The following is an 11,618-nucleotide window of genomic DNA, read 5'->3' on the forward strand; positions in this document are numbered from 1 at the left end:
AAATGAACCATCAGACCCTGATGTATTCATCTTATTGCCAGATTTAATCCTATCCAGCCTGAAACCAAGAGGTTTCGACTGTATTGGATGCATGTCTCTAAATTCGCACAGAACTAATGAATGTAAAGCAGTACTTACCTCCGATGTAACAAATTTACCCGAAAAATGTCCTTAATTTTGTGATTTAAGGCCGGTGTAGCGCTAACTGCTGGGTCAGTCTGTTTCGACAGTTTTATCCTGTTGTGTTTGAATGCCCTTAGTAACCATGGTAACTCACGGTATTTGTAGCGTCATGCTTAGTTTTTGGGTGCCATAAATCATAAAAGTGAACCAAACATTAAGGCTCGCTGAAACTAACATAACGTGTTGTGTAACTGAGATAGGCTACTTTACCGTTAGTGGTGGAATAAAGGAGTCATGAGAACAACTCTGTTAATCTCGCGATAAACTGTGAGGTTTCGTGTCTCGCGCGCTCGAGGGTCTTCCTGTGAGATTGTAAAATGGCGCATTGTTGTCACCGCCGTATCGCGTCTAATTGTTTAAGATTATGAAGCTATTTAGATTATTAAATATGCACTTCATAATGTGACATGTGCATAGACCAGCAATAGACTGAACAGATAGGTTCATTCATTTTGCGTGCATACATCGTCTTCGAGATCGCTTGCTCGGTAAACATCGGTTGATACCATTAGCTAGCTAGCTAACATTTTACTAGCTGTAGCTATAATATTCCCTGCAGTTTTTTTCCCACAACAGCGTCATTACTATCACGAAGATGGGTTATTTGAAACTGATAGAGATCGAAAACTTCAAGTCGTATAAAGGAAGACAGATCATTGGACCGTTTCACAAGTTTACTGCAATCATCGGACCCAATGGATCTGGTATGTTATGATAGCACATATTAACTGGTGGCTAATGCAAACTTATTGCTAGCATTGGCTAACTGTAAACACGGTGCAGTCGTGCCCGTTATCTTTAACGTTAGATATCACAACGTGAAGCTTAAATATGATTGTCTGACTTACTCGACAGCAGTTGAACGACGTTACATACCGTTATAATTATCCTACCAGCTAACGTTACCATTCTGCACTGCTTATTACGATGGCTTTTTTGTGTCGTAATTTGTGACTATTAACTTGTGTGCATAGCAATTACTTTGTAGTGGTCATGATCACGTTTTCTCTTGCAAATTAGTTGCAAAAAAATAGTTTCTCATCTTTGTGAACTATATAGATGATGTAGGTATTTACATATGATGAGGACAAACTCTCATGCCATCCAATGTCACTAACAGCTACCTGTGAAATTAAGTTACCAGATTTTAATCAACGCTTCTCTGACAGAAAGTAAACTGACCAGAAGTGTCCCTAATAAACGTTTGTATATTTTTATGTTTTCATATTCTGTATCGGTTCCTAAAATTCTGAATACTGTTGTTGTAGGAAAGTCCAACCTTATGGATGCCATCAGCTTCGTGTTGGCAGAGAAGACCAGCAACCTGCGTGTGAAGACTCTTAAGGATCTTATCCATGGAGCACCCGTAGGAAAGCCAGCTGCCAACAGAGCTTTTGTCAGCATGGTGTACCAGGAAGATAACGGAGAGGAACGCTCCTTCACAAGGGCCATCATTGGTAGGAACTGCCATCGACAGTCATGTTGGATTGAATGCTTCAGTGTCATTATTGCTATATGTGTGAAATGAAAAACATCATTTGAAAACTATCTTCTGTCATTTGTAGCAGAAATTAGAAGGCATGAACTTTGCAGCATTTAAAAAAAAGTGTAATGTTGCATTCCATGTGTTTATAAGCCTATACGGCCAAGCACAGCTGCAAAACTACAAGAAAGCTACTGCCGGTACTCTTTGCATATTAAAGCACCTAATGCTCAAACTATTCAGTCAGAGACATCACACTAAGCTTTGCAGAACTATTCTTTGTTGTTAAATTAAACTAGATAGGCAATACATTATATTATGTTTATAATGTCTTTCTTTCATTGGACAAGGTAAAGGAAAGACCATTGCTGCCATCTTGTACGTTAATATGCTGATTTTTTAATCTCCTGTAATGTACATGTGGCGTGCGCATCAGGTTCCTCCTCTGAGTACCGTATCAACAGCAAGGTGGTGGGCCTGCCTGAATACAGTGAAGAGCTGGAAAAACTTGGCATTCTGATCAAGGCTAGGAACTTCCTGGTCTTCCAGGTGAGACTGAAATCCTAAAATCTTTTCTAGGATGATTTTATTCCTATAGGTTCTTTCATAATGCTTCTGTACTAAGCCACGGGTTTGCAATCAGACAGTTATGCTTTACATTGATCTCAAAACAGTTGATCAGTAATTGAAGTTGCTTATTGCAGATGGAAATTGTAGAAATAATATGTAATTAATTGATAATCCGCCCTGGTAGTGGGTTAGTTTTGTTTTCTTTAATGCCAGAACTCATGGTGGTGTGGTTAATGCAACCATGCATGATGCTTTGCTGGGTATAGCAGCTTTTAATGCGACTTGACCAATTTCAGCAGAGACACCTAATTTTTTTTCCTCTGCTAAATTAATATCTGGTAACATGATGTTGGCAGTTGCTATTGTTAACTGTAATTCCCGTCTTATTGTCCTTTCAGGGAGCTGTGGAGTCTATTGCCATGAAGAACCCCAAGGAGCGTACAGCTCTGTTTGAGGAGATCTCACGTTCTGGAGACCTGGCACAGGAGTACGACCGCAGGAAGAAGGAAATGGTGAAAGCAGAGGAGGACACGCAGTTCAATTACCATCGTAAGAAAAACATTGCTGCTGAGCGCAAAGAAGCCAAGCAAGAGAAAGAGGAGGTATGTTCTCAAATTACATATACCTCCATGTATTTGTGTCCCGCTTCGATTGGAAATGAAATGCTTCATATAACTTTTGGTTTGATTTAAAAGTTTATGTATGTTAGGTATTTGACTCGCTGTAAAGTTTAATTGTTGAGATATGCTTCCAGTTACCGGTAGTATTACAATTTGATTACCTTGGTTGATTTGCTGTTCATTTTGTGTTGTCTGACTCGTGTTATTTGTCTCTAACTCACTGTTATTGCTCCTTATTTTGACCATGACTCTTGAAAAGGAGATTTGTAATCTCAGTGTTGCTTACCTGGTGAAATCTAACGCCATTATTATACAAAACAAAAATGATATACGACATCAAAAACCATCTGTCTGCCTCTCCGCCCATCTTTCCACTAGGCTGAGCGTTACCAGCGTCTGAAAGATGAAGTGGCCAGGGCAAGTGTTCAATTGCAACTTTTCAAGTTGTACCACAATGAGACTGCGATTGAGAAGCTGAACAAAGAGCTGAGCCAGCGTAACAAGGAGATCGATAAGGACCGTAAAAAGATGGACCATGTGGAAGAGGAGCTGAAGGACAAGAAGAAGGAGCTGGGCAGACTGATGAGGGAGCAGCAGACCGTTGAAAAAGATATAAAGTAAGTGACAGTTATGTGATGGCCGACGCATAGCTGGCTTGATGTACTCCTCAGATGATGCACAGCTAATGCAACGTAATACCTAGGGCTTTGTTAATCACTTGACGACCCTGCCCACAGAGAGAAAGACTCTGAGTTGAACCAAAAGAGGCCGCAGTACATCAAGGCCAAAGAGAACACTTCTCACAAGATCAAGAAGCTCGAGGCGGCGCGCAAGTCATTGCAAAATGCCCAGAAGATGTACAAGAAACGCAAGGGGGACATGGATGAGCTGGATGATGAAATGAAGGCAGTGGAGCTGGCCAAGCAAGACTTTGAGGAGCGCATGGAGGAGGAGGCACAGAGCCAGGGCCAGGACCTCACGCTGGAGGAAAACCAGGTCTGATATGTTAGAACGTTAGACACATTTGAGGGCCTCTGGATTCATAATTTATTATGATTCAACAATGTAATATTACAAGATTTAATTGAGTTGATAGAATTGAAATACTGGAACTAATTCTTAATTTATAATAATTCATATTTAGCAGTAAAAATATCGGACTATCATACTACCTGACTGCTGTACTTCTCATAATATCTCAAAATACATTCATGCTGGCACATAAAAATCTCATGTTTTGGTGTGTGAATTGTAACTCAAATTGTTGTTATGGTGTCAAGTTGAGCCTAAAGTTAAGCTGGCTTTATATCCCCCACTGCGTCTCCCCTCCCAGGTCAAGCAGTACCATCGTCTGAAAGAGGAGGCCAGTAAACGTGCGGCCACCCTGGCACAGGAGCTGGAGAAGTTCAACCGCGACCAGAAGGCCGACCAGGACCGCCTCGACTTAGAGGAGAGGAAGAAAGTGGAGACAGAGGTAAGTAGATGCAGATGGCAGCTTTGCCTGTGCCAGACTCGATGGATTTAACCGATTTTGAATGCGTACAGCCATATATTTCATTGTTTCTCTCCAGGCTAAAATCAAACAGAAGATACGTGAAATTGAAGAAAACCAGAAACGTATCGAGAAATTAGAAGATTACATTACCACCAGCAGGTAAGCTGCTCTCACCTTTGTGTTTTAAACAGTGCTGTATTCAGCTTATTGATTTACTAGGTTTTTCCCATGCTGCTCCTTCATTCACTGGTTTGTCCTGTTAACCCTCAGGCAGTCGCTGGATGAGCAGAAGCGCATGGAGGAGGAGCTGACCGAGGAGGTGGAGGGTGCCAAGAGGAGAATTGACGAGATCAACACGGAGCTTAACCAGGTGCTTAATACATCCACAAGGAAGGAAATGCAAATGACTTCAAATGTTGTGATCTTAGCTGACTCACAATGATTTCAGTGTGCTATATTTGAGTTCATGGTTGCACGCGTTACCTTGTAACAGTGTCTTAAGCAAAGCAATAGAAATTTCCACAGGGAAAAACACAAATGTGATTAATATAATAAGTGATAGTTGGGTGTGCCAGTAATCCAAGCTAGCGGGCAAACATGCACCGATTACTGGCACACCTAACTATCACCTAACTACCTGGCACCGACACTCCTGTTGATGATGTTGTTACCGTAGTTACACCTGCGTTAGACAAGTGAAAATGTCAACTGTGAAAGAGTCCATAACGAATCCCATTATTATTGGCTGTAGGTGATGGAGCAGCTGGGAGACGCCAGAATCGACAGGCAGGAGAACAGTCGCCAGCAGCGCAAGGCTGAGATCATGGATAGCATCAAAAGACTCTACCCTGGCTCTGTGGTAAGACACCTGTGACAGTATTCAGCACACGATTACCGGTATGTCATTTTACAATGATTGCAGGGCTGCAGTTTTTCTGTTTCCCTTATTTATGTATTGAAAATAACAAAACTATGGCGCTCTGTCTTTCTGCAGTATGGTCGTCTAATCGACCTGTGCCAGCCCACTCAGAAAAAGTACCAGATTGCTGTGACCAAAGTGTTGGGCAAGAACATGGACGCCATCATTGTTGACTCGGAGAAGACTGGCAGAGATTGTATTCAATACATCAAGGAGCAGAGAGGAGAGCCCGAAACCTTCCTTCCTCTCGACTACCTCGAGGTGAATACTTTGAAGTACAGGGGATTGCTCTGCTCAAGTGTCTTTTTGAGTGGTTAGACTAAACACTATCAAGTGGCAATCCTAAATGAAAACATCAAACTTGAGGAAGAAGAGATTCATCTCATAAAATGTGTCTAATCTAGAGGTGTAATGGTTCACAAAAGGCACAGTTCGGTTTGAAACCGTGGGAAAAGAACCCAAACGCAGACGGATGCTTTTCTTTTCATTCTTTCATTTTTTCAAAGCATTTTTTATCACTCCGATTAACGAATAAACATCCACCAAATTCATCCTTCTAATTTGTATTGTTCATATAAAAGCTACTCATTGAAATACCAACTATTTGGGTCCCTGGTTTTCAGTTAAGTTTTTACAGCCAGCTATAAAAGGTTATTCATCTCTTGCTTAAAAGTTTCCTGATTGAAAAAGCACTGGAGTTTTAACTGTGCTGTTCTCTTGTCTTATCTTAGGTGAAACCAACAGATGAGAAGCTGAGAGAGCTGCGAGGAGCCAAACTGGTGATTGATGTGATTCGCTATGAGCCGCCCCACATCAAGAAAGCCCTCCAGTATGCTTGTGGCAACGCCCTGGTCTGTGAGAACGTAGAGGACGCACGAAGGATCGCTTTTGGAGGGCCATACAGACACAAGGTATTTGATTTAATTTAGTTCACTGATGTTTTACATGTCCACCTGATGATTTGATAGATGAAAATTTAGTCTATTCTTCCACCTAACCTCTCCTCGTGTCCCTGTGTCCAGACGGTAGCCCTGGATGGAACTCTGTTCCAGAAGTCTGGAGTCATCTCTGGAGGAGCCAGCGACCTGAAGGCCAAGGCCAGGCGCTGGGATGAGAAGGCAGTGGACAAGCTCAAGGAGAAGAAAGAGAAACTCACGGAAGAGCTCAAGGTAACTTTGATTATTTTTGGTCCTCTCAGTGTGTATCAGGATATCTTCAGCAACCTCAAAATGTCAATTGTTGTTGATAGATTGTCATTTGAAGTAAAGTCACAACAATTTCCACTTACTGTTTTTCTTTGTAGGAGCAAATGAAGGCCAAGAGGAAGGAGGCAGAGCTGCGTCAGGTGCAGTCTCAGGCCCACGGTCTGCAGATGAGACTAAAGTACTCCCAGAGTGATCTGGAACAGACAAAAACCCGTCACCTCTCACTCAACATGCAGGTACAGCCTATATATATATATATATATATATATATATATTCCTCCTGCTGATTGTTGTTGCTATTGTGACAGTTACATTGAAACTTGATTAATTTGTGTCATGCAGGAGAAGTCTAAGCTCGAGAGTGAATTGGCAAACTTTGGCCCTCGCATCAACGACATCAAAAGGATCATCCAGTCCCGTGAGAAGGAGATCACTGACCTGCAAGACCGCATGAACCTGGTGAGACTGACCCGAAGTGAGGTCCATTTAGAAGCCTGTCTATGAATATGTAGCATTGCAGTAATGTCAATATGAGTGTTTCTTTGTTTTCCAGGTGGAGGATGAGGTGTTTATTGAGTTCTGTAAGGAGATTGGAGTGAGGAACATCCGAGAGTTTGAGGAGGAGAAGGTGAAGCGGCAGAATGAGATTGCAAAGAAGCGGTGAGTGTTGGTGATGAGTTCAAGTAGCAAGTCTCGCTACGTTGTTCTTTAACCTCTTGCTGGTTTCCTATGTCGTCTTAACCTGACACACAACATGTTGCTTCAGTCTGGAGTTTGAGACCCAGAAGACCCGCCTGGGTATCCAGGTAGACTACGAGAAGAATCAGCTGAAGGAGGACCAGGAGAAAGTCATGATGTGGGAGCAGACCGTCAAGAAGGACGAGGCTGAAATAGAGCGACTGAAGAAAGTAAATACATAAAGTGAAGGATAAAAAAACGTTACTTATAATAATGTAGTGTGTCGTTAATTCTGACTTGTGTGTCTCTTTGTCATCTGTCTGCAGGAGGAGCACAGGCACATGAAGATCATTGATGAGACAATGGCTCAACTGCAGGACCTGAAGAACCAGCACCTCACCAAGAAATCTGAAGTCAACGATAAGAACCATGATATGGAGGAGATCCGCAAAAAACTGGGGGGCGCCAATAAGTCAGTGGCTGCAACAGCACATGCATTTGTTTATGTCCTATGATTTATATGATAGATATATTATATGATAAATATTACAATTGAGTTACAAATGTTGTTTTTGTGTCTTCCAGGGAGTTGACTCAGCTGCAGAAGGAGGTGACGGCCATTGAGACCAAACTGGAGCAGAAGCGCAGCGACCGTCACAACTTGCTTCAAGCCTGCAAAATGCAGGACATCAGGTTGCCTCTTCGTTCAGGAACAATGGATTATATCAGCCAGGGAGAGGTACACACAAACGCACTCCTACACACGCCCTAACTTTCATACACGTGGGAGGGAAACAGAAAATGATGTCCTTTTTGTTTTATCAAGGGGAGCTCCCAGACAGAGGAGTCCAGCAGCCAGAGGACAACATCCTCCACTGTTCTTGCTAAAGAGGCTCTCATAGAGATTGACTACAGCAACCTGACTGAAGACCTTAAGGTAGGTAGTGCACACGGCAAAGATGCCTTATATTTAAACGGTCCAACTTCACCAAATCCCCTCATTTTTATTTAAAAGTGACGTCCGCTCTCTGTATTTGCGTTCCTTGGTTTTCTAGCCGACAGTAATGATAATCGTAAAGCACTTTTCTCTACAAAGTGCTTAGAAATATACAAAAGAGGAAACGTGACAGATACGTACGTATATAGTTAAAGGCGGCTATTCTAAACCACTTAACCGCCGCAGACGTGGTGCGTCTCTGCCATTAAATGTGTATTTCCATTAGCATCGCGGCTTGAGTGAGATATACACACACAGTGGAGAGACCAAACAGTCGGAGAGGTTTCTTGAGTCCGAGTATTATTTCACATGGCGTGCTCGAAGAAGAGTAAAGTGAACAGCGAAACCAGAGCCTTTAACCAAGAATGGGCAGACTGTGATGTTCATTCTTCCCGTTGCCAGTTCAAAACCAGGGTGTCTCATTTGTTCAGTGACAGTTGATTATTGGCAATTATTAAAAGCGGCAATGAGAAAAACTGACTATCAATATTGTTGCGATGTTAGTCAATTGCACTTTTTTTATTTATTTGAAATGACATTCAGTTGTTGACTACATGCAGACTTTGATGCAACTACTAGGCTACTTCAATACATATGGCACTAACTCATAGCAAACGTTTAACATTGTGATGTTCCGGACTTTTTCTCCAACCGGACCGAGCTGAATTTGAATATGATGCCGCTGTCCTACAGGATGCTCTGTCGGAGGAGGAGATCAAGGGGGAGACCAACACACTGCAGCAGCGTCTGAACGAGCAGCAGAGTATCCTTCAGAGGATCAGTGCTCCCAACATGAAGGCCATGGAGAAGCTAGAGAGTGTCAGGGACAAGTTCCAAGAGACCAGTGACGGTGAGATGGAAGGATGATGTTAGAGGCTGGGATTAAATGTGAGAGAGAGAGAGAATCTCATGCCCTTTTCTCTTTTTCTCCCTCAGAGTTTGAGGCTGCCCGTAAGAGAGCCAAGAAGGCCAAGCAAGCCTTTGAGCAGATCAAGAAGGAAAGGTACGATCGCTTCAATAACTGCTTTGAGTCTGTGGCCACCAACATTGATGAGATCTACAAGGCCCTCTCACGCAACAGCAGTGCCCAGGTTTGCAAACATATTTATTTTGCAATAACCTACAAAAATTCAATGCCCTACAACAAAACGTGGCTTATGCTATGGCAGTAAAACGCACATCACAGATCATGTTTTACATTGATTGTGTCCCTCTTCTGTAGGCTTTCCTAGGCCCTGAAAACCCGGAGGAGCCATACCTGGATGGCATCAACTATAACTGTGTGGCTCCAGGAAAGCGGTTCAGACCCATGGACAACCTGTCTGGAGGAGAGAAGACTGTTGCTGCCCTGGCTCTACTCTTTGCTATTCACAGGTGAAACAACGGACGAGTACACAGTTTTATTTCATGTTTAATTTATTTGTTTATTCACGTTAAACAGTTGGAATATTGTCAAGAGCATTTTTCCTGCTTGTCTCCAGCTACAAACCCGCCCCCTTCTTTGTACTGGATGAGATCGATGCCGCTCTGGACAACACTAACATCGGCAAGGTCTGTAAAACGATGTCTGTTTCAGTGACTTGAGCGTTTTATCAATGCTGCATTTGATGTCCTCACATTTCATACAACTCATAAGTTCCATTTGTGCCTTCAAGGTGGCCAATTATATCAAAGACCAGTCGGTGCTGAACTTCCAGGCCATCGTCATTTCTCTGAAAGAGGAATTCTACACCAAGGCAGACTCGCTCATCGGTGTCTATCCAGAGGTGTGTTTCTCAATATACAATAAGATCAATATACTAAATAACGGACAGCCATGATGTTTTAAGCCTTGTATATTAAAGTGGATATGCTGGTTTTAAAACCTCTTAAAAACATTAAATTCAGTTCCCTCATTAAAATGTCTGTAACAGACAGTCAAACTGTTTTGTATTTGGCTACGGACGGTCTGGAGAGCATTGGTGCAACAGTGGATTGTGCATGCAGGTCAATTCAGTGTAAATTTGGCAAAAACATATATGAACAAAAAAAGAATAGGAATATTTTTTAATTGTCAATTCATCCATCAATTGTGTCTTATTTGGGACCAAGTCAAGTAAATTGATTACTTATACAACTAGAAATTATTGTTATATACTGCTGGGAAGTAATGGCAAAATGTAATTGATAAATAATAGGCCTTATTGTCCCTACTAGTTGTCCTTTATTCTTTGACCAGTATTACCTCGAGAAAGGTATTGAATTGCATTATATATGTCGTATTAAACAGTAAAAAATATAACTACACATAAGTCTGTAAATACTATGGAACTTGTGTATTGTAGATTTAGAATAAGTCATCATAATAAGTCTTATTTGGAACCCTTAATTTAAAACATATTCCTGGTCTCAGCAGAAACCTGCCGGTAGTAACAAAGTATCTTGAGCTGTTGAATTAATCCACACTTCAAACATCTGCTGTACACACGATTAAAGTATTAACTGCTTTTCTTTCTCTCTCACTCACAGCAAGGGGATTGTGTCATCAGTAAAGTGCTTACTTTTGACCTCTCCCAGTATCCCGATGCCAACCCAAATCCCAATGAATAATACGAGCCCTCCCAACACCTGCATTTTGGCAAGTTGGGCGTTCTTTGGCTACTCTCTCTGGATTGCTAACCTGTTCTGTAGTCACAGATTATGTACTCATTAGGTCCCACATGTTATTACCTATTGTTTTTAAAATGATGTATTGTTTGGGGTATGCTAAAGTACTGTAGTAAATTGGTGAGTTTTTTTTTTTTTTCTTTTGTTTTATGGGGGGGGTTGTTGTATAGTCAGTGACAACCAGGATGTATGTACATTTATAAAAGCCCGCCCTTTCTCAATTTGGCAATACAAGAGTGATTGTAATAATCCATAAAAATGAATTATAATCAAGTGTAAATGAGAAGGAATCTAACCTTTTTAACAGACTGTAGAATTTGTATCATGCGGTAAAATGTGTCAAATTTACCTGAAACAAGTTTTTGTTCCCGGAGCTTTTATACTGTTTTCAATGGTGTGCTTTAAATACTTGCCTCTCATCTGTTGTGTGTATTTGCGTTTTCATGTGCTACCCTTTTCTTTTTTTTCTTCTTTTGAAAGCTTAATCAGGAAACTGCTGTTACAGTACGGTGGATACATTCCCTTGTGTGACGGCTAAAGAAAACCCTTAGTAAGCTGCAACTGGCAGCACTGCAATGAGATCATGGAGCTTTGTCAACGATGTTGTCAGAAGATGTGCAGAGGTTATACGGCTGTATGAATAACGGGAGTCTCTTTATATTCCTCGAGTGATAATCTGAACCAGCTTCAGGAAAATGGTAAAGAGACAATTCTGTCAGGTCTGCTTCATAGATTGGCTTACATCAATAAATACAATTTTAATTATTTAAGCCCCTTTTCATTTTTTGCATCCATTTCTTCCTTCCAATAATTTGAAGCTGT

General features: G+C 41.5%; 1 protein-coding gene across 1 annotated transcript; it reads left to right on the plus strand.

Annotated features, from left to right (window-relative positions):
- Window positions 1–493: 493 nt before the first annotated feature.
- On the plus strand, window positions 494–11,561 carry smc1a (structural maintenance of chromosomes 1A). The gene is made up of 26 exons (XM_079274191.1): window positions 494–887; window positions 1,452–1,640; window positions 2,103–2,215; window positions 2,635–2,838; window positions 3,235–3,473; window positions 3,594–3,852; window positions 4,190–4,330; window positions 4,428–4,510; window positions 4,622–4,721; window positions 5,103–5,210; window positions 5,346–5,531; window positions 6,002–6,181; window positions 6,293–6,439; window positions 6,574–6,711; window positions 6,818–6,934; window positions 7,029–7,135; window positions 7,242–7,383; window positions 7,480–7,625; window positions 7,739–7,892; window positions 7,980–8,090; window positions 8,844–9,000; window positions 9,087–9,241; window positions 9,373–9,524; window positions 9,632–9,701; window positions 9,806–9,916; window positions 10,659–11,561. The coding sequence occupies exons 1-26, from the start codon at window positions 779–781 to the stop codon at window positions 10,737–10,739; spliced, it is 3,699 nt and encodes a 1,232-aa protein (XP_079130317.1). The 5' UTR covers window positions 494–778; the 3' UTR covers window positions 10,740–11,561.
- The last annotated feature ends 57 nt before the right edge of the window (window positions 11,562–11,618 follow it).

This window comes from Melanostigma gelatinosum, assembly GCF_949748355.1.
Source record: "Melanostigma gelatinosum genome assembly, chromosome: 8".
Lineage (NCBI taxonomy): Eukaryota > Metazoa > Chordata > Actinopteri > Perciformes > Zoarcidae > Melanostigma > Melanostigma gelatinosum.